General features: G+C 54.5%; 2 protein-coding genes across 3 annotated transcripts; both read left to right on the top strand.

The window, feature by feature from the left end:
- Nucleotides 1–139: 139 nt before the first annotated feature.
- On the top strand, nucleotides 140–9,672 carry KCNJ14 (potassium inwardly rectifying channel subfamily J member 14). The gene is made up of 3 exons (XM_074316162.2): nucleotides 140–2,005; nucleotides 4,679–5,438; nucleotides 7,223–9,672. The coding sequence occupies exons 2-3, from the start codon at nucleotides 4,731–4,733 to the stop codon at nucleotides 7,817–7,819; spliced, it is 1,305 nt and encodes a 434-aa protein (XP_074172263.1). The 5' UTR covers nucleotides 140–2,005; nucleotides 4,679–4,730; the 3' UTR covers nucleotides 7,820–9,672.
- Nucleotides 9,673–11,240: 1,568 nt separating this feature from the next.
- Nucleotides 11,241–19,434, top strand: CYTH2 (cytohesin 2). Of its 2 annotated transcripts, none has more exons than XM_019741544.3 (12): nucleotides 11,241–11,500; nucleotides 12,332–12,479; nucleotides 12,578–12,644; nucleotides 13,685–13,803; nucleotides 14,984–15,064; nucleotides 15,457–15,569; nucleotides 15,687–15,835; nucleotides 16,338–16,449; nucleotides 18,553–18,629; nucleotides 18,761–18,832; nucleotides 18,930–19,084; nucleotides 19,173–19,434. In XM_019741544.3, the coding sequence occupies exons 1-12, from the start codon at nucleotides 11,482–11,484 to the stop codon at nucleotides 19,258–19,260; spliced, it is 1,200 nt and encodes a 399-aa protein (XP_019597103.1). In that variant the 5' UTR covers nucleotides 11,241–11,481; the 3' UTR covers nucleotides 19,261–19,434. The 2 variants fall into 2 exon arrangements, with proteins under 2 accessions (XP_019597103.1, XP_088656190.1); XM_088800064.1 differs by lacking the exon at nucleotides 11,241–11,500 and adding an exon at nucleotides 11,634–12,035.
- The last annotated feature ends 1,796 nt before the right edge of the window (nucleotides 19,435–21,230 follow it).

Genomic DNA, 21,230 nt, shown 5'->3' with positions numbered 1-21,230 from the left:
GTGTGAGATTTCCTTCTGGCCACTTCCCTATGAGGAAATGGTGGAGGAGCAGGAATCGGGCACCTGCTCCATGCGGTCCAACCCTCAACCTATTGGGTGCTACCTGGTGTGCCTTCCCTAAATTGTATTCCATCTGGAACTCGGGGTCTTGAGGGTATCTCACCTGTGTCCCCCTCCCCACATACACTTTTTAAGGCTTCACCTCAGGAGGAACCGGGGAGCCCCCATTTCTGTCCTTCCATCACTGTCCCGTTTATCATGATCTCACCATTTCTTTGTTCCATCATCCGTGTCCCCATTTTTTTCTGCCCCACTTGTATCCCCATCTTCCAGTGTCTCCTGGCCCCATGCTCTGTCTTCCTGCCTCCTCCCCCTTCTGTGTGTCTACTCTGCCATCATCTCTCCAGCCTGCTTGGGCTGTGGCCCAGACGCCTGCCTGGCCATCCTCCCTGGCTCCCCCTCTGCGGCTGAGCTGGCCCCACCCCTTACCCTCCCTCTGGGCAGGCTTCTGATCCGCCTGTGGACACAGGTCGTGTGTCCGGCACAAGGCCCCTGGGGCTAAGGACAGACGACAGCCCCTCAGCACCCAGAGAGGAGCCCCGAGCCCCTGGCAGAGGACATGGGGGTGGGCTGCCCCTATAGGTATGTGCCTCCACTCAGGCCCTGGGCGGGAGTCCTGGGTCTCAGAGCCATCCCACCCTCATCCTCCTCACTTGGGCGTCTCTGCCCCAATATCCCCCCATCCTTACTGTTCCCCCTCAGGAAGGTCCTGTCTTACCCTCAGTGACAGAGCCTAGCAGCCCCAGAAAAATGTCTCCCCACAGGTTTGGTGTCTCCAACTCTGACCCCCTCTCCATTTTCTGCTTTTTTTCACTCTCTCCCCTCCTCCATCTCAACAGAGCCTCCCTTTCTTATCCATCTCTGTCTCCTCCATTGGTCTCTGTCTTCGCAACTCCATTTCCCTGCGGTTCCATTTCCTAAAACTTGTCTCCACTTCTGTTTTCTAATTGCTCCTCACCTGCCTGTTTCTGTCCCCCACTCTCTGGGCCTCTGTCCTCTCCCTCTGGGTCTGTGTCCCTTCCCTTTCGGTCTCTGTGCCTCTCTCCTTGGGCTGCTGTCCCCTTTTTTCTTTTGGTCTGTGTACCGCCCCCCCCCCCATCGCTGCCCCTCCCTCTCTGGGTCTCCATCCTCCTCCCTCTGGGTCTCTGTCTACCCCCATCTCTGTCCTTCCCTGTTTCTCAGGCTCTCTCCCAGCGTCCCTCTCTTCCTGCCCAGCTCGGCCTCTGTATCCTTGTCTTTCCGCAGTCTGCCCTCCACACCCCTCCCCTGTCAGTCTGCCCTCCAACCTACTGCCCAAACCCCACTGGGAGGTAAGGGGGAGAGGGAACACCCAGGGTCTCAGGGTAAGTGTGTAAAAGTGTTTCTCTTTGGGGGTAAGGAGGTCGGGTTTGGGGGTGGGGCTTCTTGGCCCCAGATTAGACAGTGACTTTGACAAGAAGTTAACACACCTTAAGCCCCATATCTCCTTTATATGGAAACATTAAGCTGCTCTCGCAGGTCAGGGGGAGGATCAGGGGAGGACTTCAGGCTCTGGAGCCTTCTGCCTGCCACTGTCCTGCCTTTGCTGGGGAAGGGATGCCCTGAGCCCAAGTCGCATCCAGCCCTGCCAGCTGGGCCATGTTGGATGAACAAGGCCCCCTGGAGGTGAAGCTGCCCCCCCACCCATCTGCTTTGTGAAATAGACACAGTCACATCTGCCTCACAGGGCTGAGTATGGGACTCGATTTAGGAGGTTGTCCTGAGAAAGACTCAGGACCCAAACCGGCGCCCCACCCCCACGCCAGGCCTCTGATCTGGTTCACAGGTTAGGGAACCAACCTGTGAACCGGGACAATGACTTTGACCTCATAGCACCCTGAGCAGTCAAGGAGAGCAGCGAGGTCTGGTGGAGTCCAGTGGACAAGCTGCAGACATCTGAGGAGCTCATCCTGAGGCCCAGGACATAGTAGGTGTTCAAGAAACAGGAGCATGCTTGATAAGGTTGTCCATGGTTTGGCACTCAAGCTTTGGTATTCAAGAAGTCTGCTGGGAGTCCAGGGTTTGCCATTCCCCAGCTGAGGGACCTGAGTCAAGGGATGGACCTCCAGCTCAGTTTGCTTTCTTGGGAAAAGCAAAGTCTCCAGGTTTGTGCTTAGAGATAGGTGAGTGGGTCCGAGGAAGTCCAACCCTGGGACGGGCTGGGTCGGTGGGAGGCCAGCCCGCCTCTCCTTACCCTGTCGTGTGTGGCTCCTGAGAGGGGACCTAGTACATAGTGGGGTCATCCAGGCAGGGGAGAACTGCATACATGGAGGTTGGAGCCTGGATTCTGACCTCAAACCTTTCCCCTTCAGACTAGCCTCAATTTCCCCTTTTTGGAAGGACAATCTCTAAACCCAGGGTAGTTAGGGCAAAAAAAATTGGGGTACATCGTGGGTGCTGGACAGCCAGGCCCAGTGCACTCTGACCTGAGCCACAGTTTTGCCTCTGTGGGATGGGGGTAATAAACCCCCAGGTGGCAGGACTGTCCGGGTGGTCATGGACAGCAGATGCAGAGCTGGGGAGGGTGGGGAACAACCACTGGTATTGAACTTAACTAAACAGTCTACTACTCAGATGGAGTGTTCCTGGCTCTGCCAAGAAACCCATGAGGATCCCAGAGCCTGACATGGGCACATAGTACATAGGTGCTTGGTAAATATTGATGCAACCGATATGCAAAATATTTCATCCCTAGCCCAAACAGGTCCTGGAGGGTCCCTCCACCACAGTGCCAGATGTTAACTGCTGCTGCTGGAGGGTGATGAGGTCTGCAGGTCCATCCTCCTTTGTTCCCTCCTCTCCTCCACCCTGTTGAACTGCTGAGATTCCCTCCATTTCACAGATGGGGGAACTGAGGCTCAGAAAGGGATGTGATTTGCCACCAGTCATATGGCTGCTAAGTGGCAGAGCCAGGATCCAACCTAGAATTGCCTGATTCAAAAGCCTAAGGTCTTTCTTCTGGATCTCTCTTCCTTTCACGGTGGCTGTTTTTTATCCCTATCCCACAGATGAGTAAATAGAGGCTCCAGAAAAGGAAGCCAGTGGTTCCAGAGCACATAGTGGGTCAGCATCTGAGCCAGGATTGGGCCCTGGGTCTATGTGACTCGAAGGCCCTTCCTGACATTGATGAAGTCCAACTTCCCCATTTTACAGTTGAGGAAACTGAGGCTCAGACTTGCCCAAGGTCTGAGGATCAGGGTAGAGCTTTTTTTTTCCCCCCCAGTGGCTTTTAGTATATTCATGGAGTTGTGCAACCATCACCACAATTTTTAGAATATTTTTATCTCCCCAATGCCCTATGGCTCTATTATCCCCCAATCCCCCCATCTCCTCAGTCCTAGGCACCACTAGTCTACTTTCTCAATGTCCATTCTGGACATTTCATATCAATGAAGGTATACAACATGTAGTATTTTGTGATTGGATTCTTGCACGTAGCATAATGTTTTTAAGGTTCATATTGTAGCAGGGATCAGAACTTCATTTATTTTCATTACTGGGTAGTATTCCATTGTAACGTGTGGATATACCACATTTTATTCATTTATCAATTGAGGGGCATTTGGATTGGTTCCTACTTTTGACTACTATGAATAATTGTGCTATGAACATTTGTGCACAAGTGTTTGTGTAGATATTTTATTTCTCTTGGGAAATACTTAGGGGTGGAATTGCTGGATCACATGGCAACCCTGTTTAACCATTTAAAGAACTACCAGACTGTTGAGGGTGCCAATTTCTGCACATCGTTGTCAACACTTATTTTCTGGTTTTTGTTTTTGTGTTTTCTATTATAGCCATCCTAAGTTGGTGTGTAGTGGCTTTGGTTAGCATCCATGATGGCTAATGATGTCGATTATCTTTTCAGCTACTTGTATATCTTTTTTTTGAAGAAATGTCTATTCAGATCCTTTGCCTATTTTTAAATTGTTTTGTCATTTTATTATTGAATTGAAAGTACTTTATGTATTCTAGATACAAATTTCTTAGATATGATTTACAATTATTTTCTCCCATTAATGGGTTCTTTTCACCTTGTTAGTGTCCTTTGAAGCCCAAAAGTTAACTTTGATGAAGTTCAATTTATCTCTTTTTCCCCTTTTGTTGCTTGTGCTTTCTGAGCCTGTTTTTGAACCACTGGTGACCTCAGGGCTCCACTTCATCTTCCCATGCTGAATCCATGTTGACAGGAAGTTATCCCTTACTCCTTGGCCTCAGAACTAGTCTCCTAGCACTCAAATCCAAGCTTCCTGAGCTGTGACCTTGGACAAGTTAAATATTCTGTACCTTAGTTTCCTCATCTGTTAAATGGGGTAATAATGTCTAAAGTGCGGTGAGGCTCAAATACATAAATTCAGGTAAAGTGCTCATAAGTGCCTGGCACTGTATAAATATTGGTTCTGATTATTGTGTTTGTGATAAGTATCTCCTGTCATTACAAGTATTATTGTCATTGTTGATGCTGTACTGTTCTTTCAAGGTGAGTATCCTTCCACACATTTTCCAGATGAGGTCGCTGAGGCCCACAGAGCATGCCTGGCCCATGAACCCACCCATTCCTGACTCCTCTGACATTGCTGCCCATATCTTGTCACTGCAGGTTTGGGGTGCCCGGCCCCCATTAGGCCAAGTGGAGGGGGTGCCCCCGCCCAATGGGCCTGGCCAGGGCCCTGCGCCGCCTCAGCGGCGCCCTGGAGTCGGGGAACAGCCCAACAGGCGATGACGAGGAGGCCGGGCCAGGGCTGTGTCGCAACGGGTGGGCGCCTTCCTCACCGACAGTGAGGAGGCGCCGCGGGCGCTTCGTCAAGAAAGATGGCCACTGCAACGTGCGCTTCGTGAACCTGGGTGGCCAGGGTGCACGCTACCTGAGCGACCTGTTCACCACGTGCGTGGACGTGCGCTGGCGCTGGATGTGTCTGCTCTTCTCCTGCTCCTTCCTCGCCTCCTGGCTGATCTTTGGCCTGGCCTTCTGGCTCATCGCTTCGCTGCACGGCGACCTGGCCGCCCCACCACCGCCCGCGCCCTGCTTCTCCCAGGTGGCCAGCTTCCTGGCCGCATTCCTATTCGCGCTGGAGACGCAGACGTCCATCGGCTACGGTGTGCGCAGCGTCACCGAGGAGTGCCCAGCCGCCGTGGCCGCCGTGGTGCTGCAGTGTATCGCTGGCTGCGTGCTCGACGCTTTTGTCGTGGGCGCTGTCATGGCCAAAATGGCAAAGCCTAAGAAGCGCAACGAGACGCTGGTGTTCAGCGAGAACGCCGTCGTGGCGCTGCGTGACCACCGCCTCTGCCTCATGTGGCGCGTCGGCAACCTGCGCCGCAGCCACCTCGTCGAGGCCCATGTGCGGGCCCAGCTGCTGCAGGTGGGGGGCCACCGCGGTGGCCAGCTACTGCATGGGGAGGCAGGGAGGGACCCTTTGCGGGGTGGGGTGAGAGCTCCGCGGGATTGTGGGAGATGTAGGCCTATGAGCGAGGTGTGCATAGGGCCTGCAGGGTGCGTGGACTACAGTTCCCATCAGTATCGGGCAGGGACCTTCCCGTCGACTTGTGGCCTGGGGTTGGGTTCTGGAGCAGTTGTAGGAGATGTAAAAACCCAAGAGAGGTCTCTGACCAGCTCTTCCTGCAGGACTAGCCTTGAGACAGATTTTGCGACATAAAGAGCTTCCTGGGGCTTGAGGATGAGCCCCCTGTGGAAGTGGGAAATCTAGACCTGAAAGTACCAGTCTTGGCCTGTAAAGGCTGTGAACTACAATTCCCAGAAGCTTCTAGGGACAGAGAAAGTGGCCCGATGTGGTGGTCTGATGAGATAATGTAGTTTTGCCTGTGGTGTAAACCCTCAGGTTTACCATTCCCAGCAGCCTATGACTTGAAGCCAGGCCCCTGTGGGATTGTGGGAGATGTAAGTTCAACGTCGGAATGCAGCTCACACCTAAGGAGCTGCGGAACACGATTCTCCATGGCCTCTGGTCATGGGGACCTGCAGCCTTTGTGGGAGATTTCATTCCCCAACTCAGTGGTCCTGTCTCTCCCACCAGCCTCCTGCTTGGAGTAATACAGGGCTGGGGGTGGGAAACTCTTGAATTTTAGCTTCTCAACCAAAACAAATGAACAAACAACAAAAAGCCAAACTACAACTTCCATTGGCTCCTGGAGTTGTAGCTCCCTCTGATGCTCTGCAAAAGGCACTTTAGTGTTTCTAGAATTGTGGTCAAACTGCCCAAACAAATTCTGGGGCAGTAGCTAGTTACCCTTGTCCAAGTAGACACTTAGTGCCCTGGGCTGAGGTTGGACCTGAATGAGAGGGAGGACAGGATGGTGGTAGGTAGGAACCACAGCTCCCAGCAGCCTCCGGGCTCTCTGGGAGACAGCTGGAAGAGAATGGGTCCCCACCCCACAACTCTGTCTCCTGCTTGACTGAAACACCAGGATTCATACCGGGAGGGATACTGTCTCTCCCAGAAGTCTGTGGGGCACTGACAAGGCCTGGGAGGCCGGTTTGGAACCAAGGGGTAGGTGGGGTGAACCGGCCAATACCTGGCCTGGGGACTACATACCCCCACCATATACAAACATACATACACACAAGGGGGTGCAGGGCTTGTAGTTGGGTTGAAGGTGGGTGGTGTGCGAGGAGCCCAGGGGCTAGCCTGAAGCAGTGGTGGAACACAGGATGTAGGACCTAGAGTGTCTTGGTTTATCTGTGGTGAAATATTGAAAGCCATTTTTCTCTCCCTCTTCTTCTCCAATTGCTGGTCGGATGTCATTCTTCTGTTTCTTTAACTTCGTCTCTGCCTTGCTCATTTCTGTGGCTCTATGCCAATGTCACTCTGTCCCTCTCTTCCTCTCTCCCATCTTTCTCTTCCTTGGGTTTTATCCCTAAACCCTCTCTGAATCTCTGTCCATTTCTGTTTATCTCTGGGTCTCGGTCCCTCTCTATCTCTGTCTCTGGGTCTCTGTCCCCTCCCCCATGTCCTCCTCTCTTTCTGGGTCACCATCTTGCACCTCCCCAATTCTTATACTCACCCTACCCTCACCCCTGATCTCTGCTCTCCTCTTTCTCTGCATCTCTATTCCCTTCTATTACCATCTCTGTCTCCTTTCATCTCCATGCTTCCTGCTGTCTTTGGACCCATGCCTTTGGCTACAGCCTCGAGTGACCCCGGAGGGTGAGTACATACCACTGGACCACCAGGACGTGGATGTGGGCTTTGATGGTGGCACTGACCGCATCTTCCTTGTGTCTCCCATTACCATCGTGCATGAGATTGATTCCTCCAGTCCTCTGTATGAACTAGGATGTGCTGAGCTGGCCCGGGCTGACTTTGAACTAGTAGTCATTCTTGAGGGCATGGTTGAGGCCACAGCTATGACCACACAGTGTCGCTCTTCCTATCTCCCTGGTGAGCTGCTCTGGGGCCATCGTTTTGAACCAGTCCTCTTCCAGCGTGGCTCCCAGTACGAGGTCGATTATCGCCACTTCCATCGCACTTACGAGGTCCCAGGGACACCGGTCTGTAGTGCCAAGGAGCTGGATGAACGGGCAGAGCGGGATTCCCACAGCCCCAAGTCTAACTTCCCTGGCTCTCTGACTGCATTTTGTTATGAGAATGAACTTGCTCTGAGCTGCTGCCAGGAGGAAGAGGAGGAAGAGGAGGCCACGGAGGGGGATGAGATGAAGACAGAAGATGTGGCTGCCAGCCCCTGCGTACTCACACCAACGCTGGCGCTGCCCCTGCCCCCGTGATGTCAGCTGGTGTCCCCCCATTCTTACCCCCTTCCCAGAGGCAGCAAGATGGAGAGATCAGGTCCTCTCCTGGGGTAGGGGCAGGTGTTCTCCAAGACGGACAGGTCTGCTGGGTGAATTATTAGCTGGTGAAGTTCTGCCATGCCTAGTGGACTCACTTGATCTTAATTAATCTACATTTTGTGCTCCCTCCTGAGATCCTTTTATCAGCCTGATTCCTGAGTCTCACCAGAGCTAAGGGATCCAGAACTCTGGACCATCTGAGAGTGAAGGGCTGGTGGTTCCAGATTATTCTATATGGCTGGCTTGGGTTGTTGAACAGGGTCAGGAATCAATGGTATAGACCACCTCTGGAGGACGAAGTCAGCACTCTAGAGCAGCAACAGAGAAAAAGTTTATAGGTCTGGATCGACCTATAGATTCAAGGGACTGTTACTTCTAGACTCAGCCAACTAAGTAGCAAATCACTTTTTCCTAGACCACCTAAGGAGGGAAAGTTATGGAATGCCCCAAGAATTCAAGACTGTCTTGATTGACCAAAGACAAGGAATGTCTTGACCAAAGTCAAGAAAAGACCTGTGGTTCCAGAAAACCCATATTTTGAGGTTCTGTGAATCTAGATTGACCAGAGGCAAGCACTGGTGGTTCTAGAACAGGTTTGACCTAGAGAGAAGAACTACTCCAGAAACTAAAGAGTAATATTTCTAGAATGCACAAAACAATGGAGAGTGTGGGTCTAGAAGAACTAAAGTGACAGATTGGGAGTACTTGATAGTAGATAATTCCAGACCACTAGCTGTAGAACATTGAAGCAAGGGCATAATCAATGCTTCTAAATGATCCACAGGGTTTTTCTTTTAAGTGCCATTCTAGAATGTCCAAAGGAATCAAGATTCTGTGGCTCGAGATTGATCACAGAGTCAAGGAAGGAGTGGCGATTCTAGATGTCTGAGATTTACTGATTCCAGTTTGCCCAGTGTAGTTGAGAATCCTAATGATTCTAGATGACTTCTTTGTGGTTCTGTAATGCCAAAATGAACCAAGGCTCCAGGGATCCAGAGTTGTCCATTATCAAAACCTGGAAGTTCTGATCAGCTCTTAGTTCTAGGAGGTGGACTCAGGACTTGATAGGTAGAATTTCTGGGCTGACCTAGAAGGTGAGGGCCCAGGCAAGACCCTGTGGGTAACAGGGCTAGTTATTGGGCAAGGGAAGGGAGAGGCCCCAGGCTGGCGAGTCTACAATGCTCTGGATTCTGCACCTAGTGATGTATGTCTGTTTCTTAAAAATGTTATATATATGTGTATTATATATATTATAAATACTGATACCTATCTATTTTTCCCAAAGGTTCCTAAAGAAGGGTTAGAAATGGAGCTTGAGCTAATTCGAATGGAGTCCTTTACAGGATTGGGAAGCTTTGCTCTAAATCCCAACTCTGCCCCAATGTACTGGGTGACTTAGGGCAAATCACTCCCCTCTCCTTACCTCAGTTTCCCCATCTGTTAAAATGGGGCATTGAAACGTCTCCAAGGAACTTTCAACCAGGATGATTCCTCAATTCACTGAGGGTTGGGTAGGGGTCATAGAGATTTCCCAGCTCTCCCTGGTGCTAGAACACATAGCTTTCCATGGGCAAGTGGTATCAGAGATGCTCTTGGAGGCCAGCTCTGAACTTGGATTTCAGAATGACAGGGCAGGCAAAGGGTAGTGAGGGCTGTGGTTGTGGGCTGGAGTCACCTCTTCCCTGGTCCAGCTTGGGGGGGCAGTGGAAGGAGGAGGTAGCTCTGAATGCCAGGGGAAAGTATATGTTTAGGGGAAGACTTGTCCCCCAGATTAAACCACTGGGAGCCTTTGTGGTATGTCTGTGACTGCTGCTGGGGCATGGGTCCTTGGGCCTGGTCCCTGCCCATGCTGCTATCTATCTCAGTGTCCAGTAGACTGGGAGCTAGCCGCAGAAGGAGCCAGTGCCAGGGAGGACACGTTCCCACCCCTGTGTCCCAGGACTGAGAATGGGCACTTGCACATCAGTCTGCCCAAGTGCTGCACCAACCCAGGTCCCCCGTCTGGCTCCCTCATCTCCCTTTATCCCTCAGAATCGTCACATAATAACCAGATGGGATTGATTATCTGGCTGCTCTCCCAGCTCAGGGTGTCTATCTGGGGTAGGGACTGGGGACAATGGAAACAGGGATGGAGAAGGATGGAGATGAAGGGACAGGAAAAAGGTTCTGTTTGGAAGGAGAGAGTAGAGTCAGGGATGGCACAGCCTGGGTTTCCACTAGAAGGGCAGGGCCTGGGCCACTCATAAAGGTCAGTGAGGGGATTAGGAGGTGCTGTGTCTAATCTGTCAGTTTAACCAGGTCCTGGCCCTGAATCTGTCCCCACCTGCCTAGCCCAGCGGCAGCGAACAAGGACGAGGCCCAGACACCACCTCAGACCCAATTTCGGACCTGCCCGTGACAGGGGTGCCCAGGTTCTCCATCCAGGCCAAGATCCTGCACCTGCTTTGCCTGCGAGAAATGAGAATGAGAGGCTGGGAGGACTCAAATGCGAGAGGATTCTGAGGCATTTAAAAAGAGCAAGAATGTGAGAGAAGGGGGAACCTGAAGTAAGGCGAGTTGGAAAGGAGCGAATGGACTCAGAAGGGGGAAGGAATCAGAGGTGGGAGGGTGCTGAGGAAAGTTGTCAGAGGGGGAGGATGCTAAAATAAGGGGAGGAGTTTGGGGGAGAGGGAAGAGCCTGAGAGTCAGTAGGTGCCAGGAAGGCGGAGCCTGTGCTTTCACTATATTTGGTCTTTCCCTATTGTCCCGTTCTCCTTGACAGATACCAAATAGCGTAGCGTTTAAAAGAAAGAATAGGTCTTTGTTCCACCACTCGTTGACTTTGAAGAGGCTGAGGTGGATGGGGTCATAGGAGGGGTTAAGAAAAGGGTCTGGAGATCGGAGGGGCCAGTACCCGGAGGAAGGAGGATAAAAGAAAGGTGAGCTAACCGAAGCTGCTCCCGGTTGCGTGGCAACCGCTGCGGTCAAAAGCCAGCTTGGACTTCTAGGAGGTGTGGCTCACGAAAACATCCGACAGCTGTGGCCCCGCCCCCTAGCAACAAGGCTAACAAAGTACCGCCCTCCCCAGAAACACACAACTAGAGGCGGGGCTCGGTTGAACTATAATAGTATCCTTGTGCCCACAGCCCTTGAGCAGGCGCAGTCCTCTGTGCTCCCGCATAGTCCCACCTCCATGCAAATCCTTTCCGAGGTTTCTCATTGGCGAGCAATCCAGCCAAGTGACTTCTTTTGTTTCGGAGGCGGGGCCCGACGCACTGGCCGCACTCCGATTGGCATCGCAGGCCGTCTACCTCCGACCGGACGTGGCTACGTCTGCTCCTTGTGCCCTTATTGGCCCTGGAGGATGGCCCTGGTACAGGGGGCGGAGCAGACGAGAGGGCCTGCAGTGGATTGGTCGGTGTCGAAACGAGGGGCGGTCCCTACAGGCGGGGCGGTTGGTAGGCGAAGAGAGAGTCTTTTCAGCGCTGAGGACTGGCGCTGAGGAGGCGGCGGTGGCTCCCGGGGCGTTTGAGCGGGCTCACTCGAGCCCGCGGGCCAACGCGGATCCAGGCCCGACCGGCGGGACCGCCCCGGACTCCCCGCGGGCCTTCCTAGCCGCCATGGAGGACGGTGTCTATGGTAGGTCGGGGAGGGGTGGAGCTGGCTACGAGCAGATGGAGTCTTTCGTCCCGAACGTTCCGGTGCGAATGTTCCTTCTGGCGCTCACCTGGCGAAGCCGTTCGGCCCCATCGTTGCCGCCTCGCTTTTATGGGGCATGGGATGGGCTTCCGGCGAGACCCTAGAGCGGGGCGTTCCAGGCCATTGTTTGGGCCGATCCTGTTTCCGGTGGCGGCGGGAGGGGACGGGATGGAGCGGCGGAGGCGAGGCCGAGGCGGAACCTTCCCCGCCGGAGGGGCCGGGCGAGCCCAGTGCCTGCTGGGAGCAGGCAGGGGGACTTCTGGGGGCGGCGTAGTAGGGAAGAAATCTTGGGGGCTGCAGAGATCCGGCTAAGACGGAGGCCTTTGATGTCCCGCCCCCTTTCCCAACTCTTACAAGCTGTCATCAGCTTTCCTTGCCATAGTTAACTTTTCATGGAACAGGAGTCCGGACACCCAGGTCCCAGCTACCTTGCCAGGAATGGAAGCAGAACACCAAGGCCTCAACCCCTTTCCAAGTAATGGATCCAGCAGTTCAGGCTTCTAGCCCACTCTCCCCCCAGACCTAAGAGTTCAAGCTCCAGCCCTCTTCTTCCTCAGACTCAGGAGCCCGGACCCCGGTTCCCCGCCTCCCCCAGGACTCAAGAGGTCACCAGCCCCTTCTTCCATTAGACATAGAACGCTGGACCCTCATTTTCATCATCCCCACGAACCTAGGAGTCCTGTTCCCCCTTCCCCCACCCCTGTCATCCCCCAGATTGCAGGAATCCAGGCTCACAGTCCACAGAACTGACCTCCAACCCCTGACCCCTAGAACCCCCAGACCTTACTCCGGAGGAGCGGATGGAGTTGGAGAACATCCGGCGACGGAAGCAGGAGCTGCTGGTGGAGATCCAGCGCCTGCGGGAGGAGCTCAGCGAAGCCATGAGTGAGGTGGAGGGTCTGGAGGCCAATGAGGGCAGGTGAGGGCTGGGTAGCGAACTTGGGGCTCATGGGGCCAGGCGGGGGCCAGGGATGCCCAGGCATTGACCCTTCATCCCCCTGCTCTCTGCCCCTGCAGTAAGACCTTGCAGCGGAACCGGAAAATGGCCATGGGCAGGAAGAAGTTCAACATGGACCCCAAGAAGGTGCCTGGGGGCCACAGGGCTGGGATCAGCCTAGCAGACATCTTGACGGGGGTTCTGGCACCTCCACGTTCCACAAGTGTGATGGTTAAAGGCCTACTTTAGGTGTACAGATTTGGTCCTAATCTCTGGATTTAGAAACTGGCTGTCCACTTATTGTCTGAATACTAACCAAATATTTCAGCCTCCTGACCTTTGCCTGTGCTGTGTTCTCTGGGAGATCCTGTTTCCTCTTTTTGCTCATTTTCCTGGACCCACTTCCGGTGTCACCTAGAGTCCCAAAAGGAGCTTATATCTGGTGGGGAACATGGACAGTGACATCAGGTTGACCACTGCCGTGATAGGGAGGTACAAGAGCTGTGGACACTCAGAGGAGAGAGCCCAGTGGAGGCATGGCGGGCTTCCCAGAGAAGGGGACATTCAGGTCTGGTTTGAAGGACGAGTTGGTGTTGTTCACCAGATGGAGGAAAGACGTTTGTTGATTCAGTCTTTATACCCAGTTCGTGAGGCCTCCCTTGGGCCTGCCCCTCTGCTAGGCAATGCTGGGGGCCCAAAGAAGAGTTTGAACCTGCCGGCCCTCAGGGAGCCCCTAGACATGGATACCACAATTCAGTGGTATCCATTAGAGAGCTCTAGTGGATCCCCTCATGGCATCAGGAGAGCCAGAGAAGGCCCTAGTCCAGTCTGAGGTTTGGTCCTCACAGCCCTTGACAGACTGCTGTCCACTAATAGTTTCACTTTATTCCTCCTGCCTGAAGCAATTGTAGTTTGTTCAATCATTCAACAAATATCCACTGAGCTCCTGTCCCTTGTGGACCCTGCTCTTGGTGCTGGAATTAACTAGGAAAAGGCAGAGGAAACAGTAGGTGCAAAGGTTATGAGGTGAGAGGGATGTTGTTTAAAGACCTGTGAGAAGCCTGAAAATGACACCTGGCCCTGCCCTGTTGAGCGTGGGGTGGGTTTGCATGCTGAAGTTTCTGGGGAGGTAGCGGAAAGTGGCTTTCTGAGCACATCAGCACTGAGACCCAGACCCCACCCTCCAGGGGATCCAGTTCTTGGTGGAGAATGAACTTCTGCAGAACACGCCTGAGGAGATCGCCCGCTTCCTGTACAAGGGCGAGGGCCTGAACAAGACGGCCATCGGGGACTACCTGGGGGAGAGGTGAGATCCCCACCCACTCCCCTGGACCTCTCCCTACAGCCCCCTACACCCAGCTCCTGTCCTCACACGGCCAGCTCGTCTCCTGAGAGGCCCTGATAGACCCGCCTTCTGACTGGACTGTGACAGAATGGACTGACACAGGGACCTGGGGGAGCCTGGGACCGTCCATGAGCATTTGGGGGGCATGGAGCATTTCTGTGGACATTGGGGAAGTGTGGGGACGATCTGTTTATGTCTGGGACAGTGGAGAGCATCTGTAAGTGTCATGGGAACATGAGAACCACGTAGACAACTGGTGTGCATGGGAACTGTATGGACAGCTAGGAAGTATGGGAATTATCAGTGAATATCTAGGAAGTATGGGGACCCCGTGGACATTCTGGGAGCATCAGGGCCATCTCTGGACATCTGGGGTACATGGGGACTATCTAGAAGTCTAGGGTGCATAAAATTGCACATCAGGAGTGTATGGGGACCATCAGTGGATGTTGGGGAATTTGGGGACAATCTGGACATCTAATGTGTGTGGGGACCACCTGTGTCTGGGGTGCGTGGAAACAGTCTGAACATTTGAAGTACCCAGGACCACATGTGGATGTCTGGGCTGCTTAGGGGTTGTATGGACACCTAGAGCATGTGGAACTTTCTGGACATCTGAGGTGCATGGGGACCATCTCTGGATATCTGGGTACATAGGGATGTGAGGACTGTCTGTAGATGTCTAGGAACCGTCTGGGGGCATCTGGAGTATGTGGTGACAGTCCATGGACATCTGGGGGGTGTGAGAGCCTCTGTAGATGCCTGGGGACCATCTGTGGACATCTGGGGTGTGTGAGGGCTGTCTGTGGATGTCTGGGGGGTGTGGAGGCCATCTCTGGACATCTGAGAAACCTGGGGATTATCTGAGAGAGGAGATGGTAGGCAGAGCACATGTTTGCTGCGTTTCTCACAACTGTGCAAATGGCCAGCCAAACCAGGGTCCTTGCAACAGATGGTCCTCCCAAGAACGGGTTCTGACTCTCCCTGCCCCAGTGTGAGGCCTGTGATGGGGCGAGGCCAAAACTTCACCTGCTACAGAGGCAGCTGTGGGGCATCAGCAGTGGCACAACCTCCCCAGTGCTTTGTCCACTCCCACCTCCCCACACTCCTTCCTGTGAATGACTTTGTCCCTATTCTCCAGGGAAGAGCTGAACCTGGCAGTGCTCCATGCCTTTGTGGATCTGCATGAATTCACCGACCTTAACCTGGTGCAAGCCCTCAGGTAAGAAGAGTGGTTGGAAGTCCACTGTAGCACTACCTTCAGGTATAGCTGTATCCAGGTGCTCACATGGGGTCAGAAGGCCAACGTGCCTCTATCTTTTGGTTATGCTCGCCACTGTGTTGGCGTTGCTCTCTGCAGGCCCTCCTCCCACACAAATAGACATCTCTTGCAACCTCCAAATCTGTTTTGCAATCTTAGCAGAAAGAAAGAATATTTCCATTAAATCCATCAAAAGTCCCACAGTCAGTGTGCTCACTGGTCAGATTGGATCATGTTTCCATACCTGAAACAGCTGCTGGGGCTGCAAAGTTGGAGCTCTTAATGATGGGTTCCTAACACAGGGACTAAGGGTGACAGTCCTGGCAGCCACACCTGGCCCCTCTCTAACTCAGGCAGTTTCTGTGGAGCTTCCGCCTCCCCGGAGAGGCCCAGAAGATTGACCGGATGATGGAAGCCTTCGCCCAGCGATACTGCCTGTGCAACCCTGGGGTTTTCCAGTCCACAGGTGGGGGCCGGGACTTCTGGGGCCTGGGAAGGCGGGAGCTTCAGGCCTGAATTCCTGGGGCCTGGGGGCCAGAGGCAGTGGCAGACCTGCATAGTCATCACCTGACTTCTGCCACAGACACATGCTACGTGCTGTCCTTCGCCGTGATCATGCTGAACACCAGCCTTCACAACCCCAACGTCCGGGATAAGCCAGGCCTGGAGCGCTTTGTGGCCATGAACCGGGGCATCAACGAGGGCGGGGACCTGCCTGAGGAGCTGCTCAGGGTCAGGCCCCCTCTCCCCCTGCCACAGCCCCTCAGCCCTGTCCCTCTTCCTGCCACAGACCCTCCCCTCGTAGTCTCCCTGTGCCTGAGTCGTCCGCCTGGGTTACCACTCTCCCATGGCACCGTCATCATGCCACCCTATCTGTCTCTTTTTCTCCGGCTGCCTCTGTCTTTGTCTCTCTCTCCTTTGTCTCTCTCTGGCCCTCTGACTTTCAGGGTCTTATTCCATCTTATTCTCCACCTACCTGTCTGTTTCTTTCTCTGAGAACTTAGCAGGCTCTTGCATCTGTGTCTGTCGTTTCTCCATCCTTTCTTCCTTTCTCTCCTCCTTGGGGCTCCCTCCACTCTTCTACCTTCTGTTTCCCTTTCCTCCCAAGCTTCCTCCTCCTCTCTCCCTCCTTCCATGGGCTGTCCCACCTGTGGTCTCATTGACTCCCCATGGCCAAGTAGTCCCAGGAGGGTCCCAGAGGCCTGGAGTTGCTGACTAGGCCTTCACCCCTCAGAACCTCTATGACAGCATCCGAAATGAACCCTTCAAGATCCCGGAGGATGATGGGAATGATCTGACCCACACGTTCTTCAACCCGGACCGGGAGGGCTGGCTCCTTAAGCTGGGTACGTCCCCTCCTGACCCCGCTGCCTGCCTCTGCAGGGGGAAGTTAGTGGGCCTGGGCTCTGAACTCAGCTTCCACACGTACCTGCTATGTGACCTTAGGCAAATGATTTGACCTCTCTGAACCTCAGTTTCTACATCTGAAAAATGGGGCTTGTGTGCCCCACGCACAGGGCCTGGCATAGAGGAGGGGCTCCATAAACATTTGTGGGTGAAGAGAAGGTGTTAGGGAACATTAAGTACTTGCCAGGCTCTGCTTATGAATAGAGTCCCCAGCTGGGATGGGATGGGATGGGATAGGCGGGAAGGCACAGCAAATTCAGGGACAGTTAGCAGGGATCATACAGGTGCCTCTTTCTGAGGATTGGTTCTCAACCCTGGCTGTGCTAAAGAGGCACCTGGGAGCTTTTAAAACCCCAGTGGCCAGACCACAGACTCGTGAAGTCAGAATCTTGGGCAGGATGGGCCATTAGTCATGTTGAAAGCTCCCCAGGTGGTCCCAATTCTGAGCCAAGGTTGAGAGCTGGCTTGGAGCTGTGCTTGGTAATGGCAGCTGCCGCAGGACTGTTAGCAGTGGGTTTTTAATAGAGAAGCCATGAACGGCTGCTCCGGGAGACGGAGACTGATGAGGAATTACAGTCCAGTGCAGACACAGTGGAGGCAGCCAGGGCAGTGGGCGGGCCCAGAGCAGGGGGCAAGGCAGGGCTTTGCACCCTCCCGGTCTCATTTGTCCCCTCCTCTGTGGAATTGTGCTCTCAAGCCAAGGCGTCCTTCTCGCTGCCTCGGTGCAAAGGGGTCCTGGTAACAGAAAATACAGATCACTCCTTCCAGCCACCTCACTGGGGTGGGGGGGTTCCTGCATCAGCCCCAGGGGAGGCAGGGGGCTCTGGGGTGGGGGTGGGGGGTTAGATTCTGCCAGGCCAGTGATGCCCTGGCAGTGAAGGTGTAGTGGGAAAAAAGAGGCAGCTTCACCAGCATCTAGTTCCCCTTCAAAGCGCTCCCATTAGCAGGAATCCTTCCATCCTTCCCATTCCCCAGGTGAGGAAATTGAGACTCAGTCACTATCCAGCAGCCACAGAGCAGAGGTGGCCTTGGACCCAAATCTCTGACCTGAGTACATGGCTTCATGGCCACTAGGAAAAGGGGCTTCTTAAAACCCTAAAATACAGGAAAGGGCATCTGGGCGTGTCTCCATTCACGATGGTTCATAAAAGCCATTGTTACTGTTACTGTTTAATTCTGGCTGCACAAGGAACACAGAAGCAGATCATCTTGGAGCAGGAAGGGGGGCCCAAGTGGGTCTCCAGACCCAAGCCCATAGGGCAAGAGGTCCTAAGGTCACATAGCCACTTTGTACTGGAGCTGACATGAGTCCCTATGCCCACCTTGGGCCAGGGACTGGGCTTTTTATCTTCTCCCTTGTGGGGGTGACCTCCGGGGAGATGCATGGCAATGGAGGGCCCTCCTGGCCTAGAGGGCGCATGTCCTGGGAGGTGGGCTGGAGCCAGGCACTGACAAAGGTGCTCATGGCTGCCTTGGTGGGGCTCAGGTCCCTCTGCCACCCCGGGGAGGGAGAGGGCCTGGCCAATCCTCATGTGGATGTAACTGGTTTTCTTCCCTCTCTCTCCCTCCCTCCCTCCCACTCTGCGTGTTTCTCTTTGCTGTTTCTGTCTCTGTCCCACCCCCTGCGCATTCCTTCCCTCACCCACCCTACTTCTGTTGCCTGCGGCTCTTGGGGGCACCCCATTCTTCTGCCTTCCCTTCTCGCCTGGCCCTGCCTGCTTTCTCGCTGTCTGCCCCAGGAGGTAGGTACACGGCTGTCCTTGCTCCCTGCCACTATCCAGGGGAGGAGGCTGGTTGCTCAGACTCCTGGGCCCTGGGCTGACAGGCTTAGAAAGTGTAGAGCCAGCCCACACTGGGGGTGGACCTGGGACCCAAACACACCTGTCCCTGCTTGTCTGTCTTCCCACGCATTGCTTTGTCCTAGACCCGGCGGACAGCCCCACCTTCCCTGCGCTTGCTCTGCCTCTCACTCCCCTCCCCGCCCTCCCAGAGGCCCTGTCCCTGTGTTGAGCCCAGGCCCCCTCCCACCCCTTCCCTTTCAGGGGGCCGGGTGAAGACGTGGAAGCGGCGCTGGTTTATCCTCACAGACAACTGCCTCTACTATTTTGAGTACACGACGGTGAGGACAGAGCTGGGCTGTGCTCTGGGTCCTGGGAGGAGGGGCTGGGGGCCTGGACTCCTCAGTTTGAGGGAGGAGGGGCTGGGGGTGAGGATTTGGAAGTCTGAGCCCTGTCCAACTTGCATTTTTAGGATAAGGAGCCCCGAGGAATCATCCCCCTGGAAAATCTGAGCATCCGAGAGGTGGACGACCCCCGAAAACCTGTAAGACCCTCTCTGTCCCCCTTCCTGCCACAGTGGGTGCTCCCCTGGCCCTTGGGCTGGCTCTCATCTGCCATGCCTGCTCTCCTTGTCTCCCCAGAACTGCTTTGAGCTTTACATCCCCAACAACAAGGGGCAGCTCATCAAAGCCTGCAAAACGGAGGCAGATGGCCGAGTGGTTGAGGGGAACCACATGGTCTACCGGATCTCAGCCCCCACACAGGAGGAGAAGGACGAGTGGATCAAGTCCATCCAGTAAGCGTGGGCGCTGGAGTCCTTGGGGAGGAAGGCCTGGGAGCCCAGACTCCTTGGCGCTCACCCTGGGGTCCCTCCCCTTCTGTAGGGCAGCTGTGAGTGTGGACCCCTTCTATGAGATGCTGGCGGCCAGGAAGAAGCGGATTTCTGTCAAGAAGAAGCAGGAGCAGCCCTGACCCCCTGACCCCAACTCCATTATTTATTACTGAGGCGCCCCACCCGGGTGGCCGGACCCCTGGGACCTGGGGCTGTGGATCCTGGTTCCCCATTTGGAAAATTCATCACCTCTTGCTCCTCTCTCATTATTTCTAATTAACACGCTGTTGGTAATCTTATTAATTATTGAACCACTCGCGGTCTGCAGACCCCTCATTTATTGGGATTGACAGAGCTGAGGAGCTTGGGGGGCCAGCCAGCCAGCCCCATCCATGACCGTGACCAGGGCCAGGAGCTCAGGTCTCTGTCAGGAGCTCTCAGTGCACAAGGGAACGGTGCTGTCAAAGCAGGTAGCCCCATGAGGGCCTCTCGGGTGAGTCGTTCTGGTTGCACCCCAAGACTGCAAGGGTGGAGTAAAGGGAGACAGTGTAGCGGGAGTTAGTGTTGGGTTAGAACGGCACAAGAATGCACGCGTTCCAACGCGAGGTCTAGCATCCGTCCTAAATGTTACTTGACCGCCTGGAACCAGGCAGTTGTTGCGCCCCACCCACCACCTTTGCCCTCATGGGGCTTATGGTCTTTGAGGGGTGGTAAATAATATCTGATTGGGTTGTGACCTGGGCTAGTGCTTTGAGGGAAAACCAGAGCTGGAATGGCTATGAAGAGGACCTACCCTGGGAGGGTGTGGGAAGGAGGAATCGAGAAAAGAATGCCCAGGTGGTATTGGATACAGCGGATGGGAAGGCCGGGAGGGCCTTGTTCGTGCGATCTTCCTGGGGCTGGGCAGGTGGTTGCTGGAGTTGGAAGCTGGCAGGGCCGGGTGGATGGGGCCAAGAGGGCGGGACTGCGGGTCTGAGGACCAGTTTCTCTGCCGGCGGAGGATCACACGAGGACATTTTACACCAAGCAGGGATAGCGCCGAGAACCTGCATTTCTATAACATCTTTCCAGGGAATCTGACCATCGCTTTTGAGGGTGAAGCCTTGGGGAGTGGGGTGCCCCTGAGCCCCAGATCTGGGCCTGTCCTCCTTTGCTCTCCAGCTTGGGGCATGCCTGGTATCCCCACGGAACAAAGGCGCGTAGATCCCGAGAGGGGTGGGTTGGGAGACCCCACGTCATTCTACGCCGAAACCTGCAGCTGAGACTTGAGTATAAAGCAACCACAACTCCCCGGCGGGCCCCAGAATAAGACCCGGCTGGAAGGGAAGCCTGTCGCTCCGGGGCCTGCCGGAGTGCAGTCTCTCCCGCACGCTGCAACCTCCAGGGGTGAAACCCGTAATTGAATGCTGCCGTTGGACATGTTGGGGAACGTCCCCAATCTTGGGCCTTGGTCCCAGCCCCGCCCTTGGCCACCGGCATCCGCCTGCGTGAAGGGATCCGAGTGCAGTAACACCGCCACGCTCCAAGGTGGCGCAACCTTCACTCCCACTAGACCATCCGACTACAATCCCCGGCAAGCTGTGCGGCGCTGGCCCCTCACTGACGGGAGAGCCATTCTCGGAGTCTCTTGGGAGTTGTAGTTCCCCAAGATAATGCTGTTGGATTTACCTTAGCTTGGTCCCCAACCCTTGCGCAGGCTGGGAAAAGAGGCCTTGACTGCTTCAACCCCAGAGGCTGATGGGAAATGGGAGTTCCCGATTCCTCCCAAAGGTTCCACGGAAATGGCAGTCATCAACCCAAGGTCATGGGAAATTAGGTCCGTGGGTAAATAGAGGTTCCCAGCACTATCTCACTCTATCCTGCTCTCCTCTATGGAATGAACCCATAGGTACTGAGTGCCTACTAGTGGGGAAGTAGCTGGCTTAGTGGAGATGCCCTAGAAGAGCATCTCCAGGCAAAGGGAACAGTGTGTGCAGAGGCCAGAAAAGATGTGATGTGTTGGAGTGACTGACAGCAGGGCCAGATCATTCAGGGCCTGCAAGGCCATGCTAGGACTTTGGATATATTCTTAGCCCATGGGAAGCCATCCCAGCGCGTGAAGCCAGAGAAT

This window comes from Rhinolophus sinicus, chromosome 8, assembly GCF_057876585.1.
Source record: "Rhinolophus sinicus isolate RSI-liver-muscle chromosome 8, RSI-T2T, whole genome shotgun sequence".
NCBI lineage: Eukaryota > Metazoa > Chordata > Mammalia > Chiroptera > Rhinolophidae > Rhinolophus > Rhinolophus sinicus.
The sequence above is the reverse complement of the archived record's forward strand: the minus strand, read 5'-3'. Positions and strand labels throughout refer to the sequence as shown.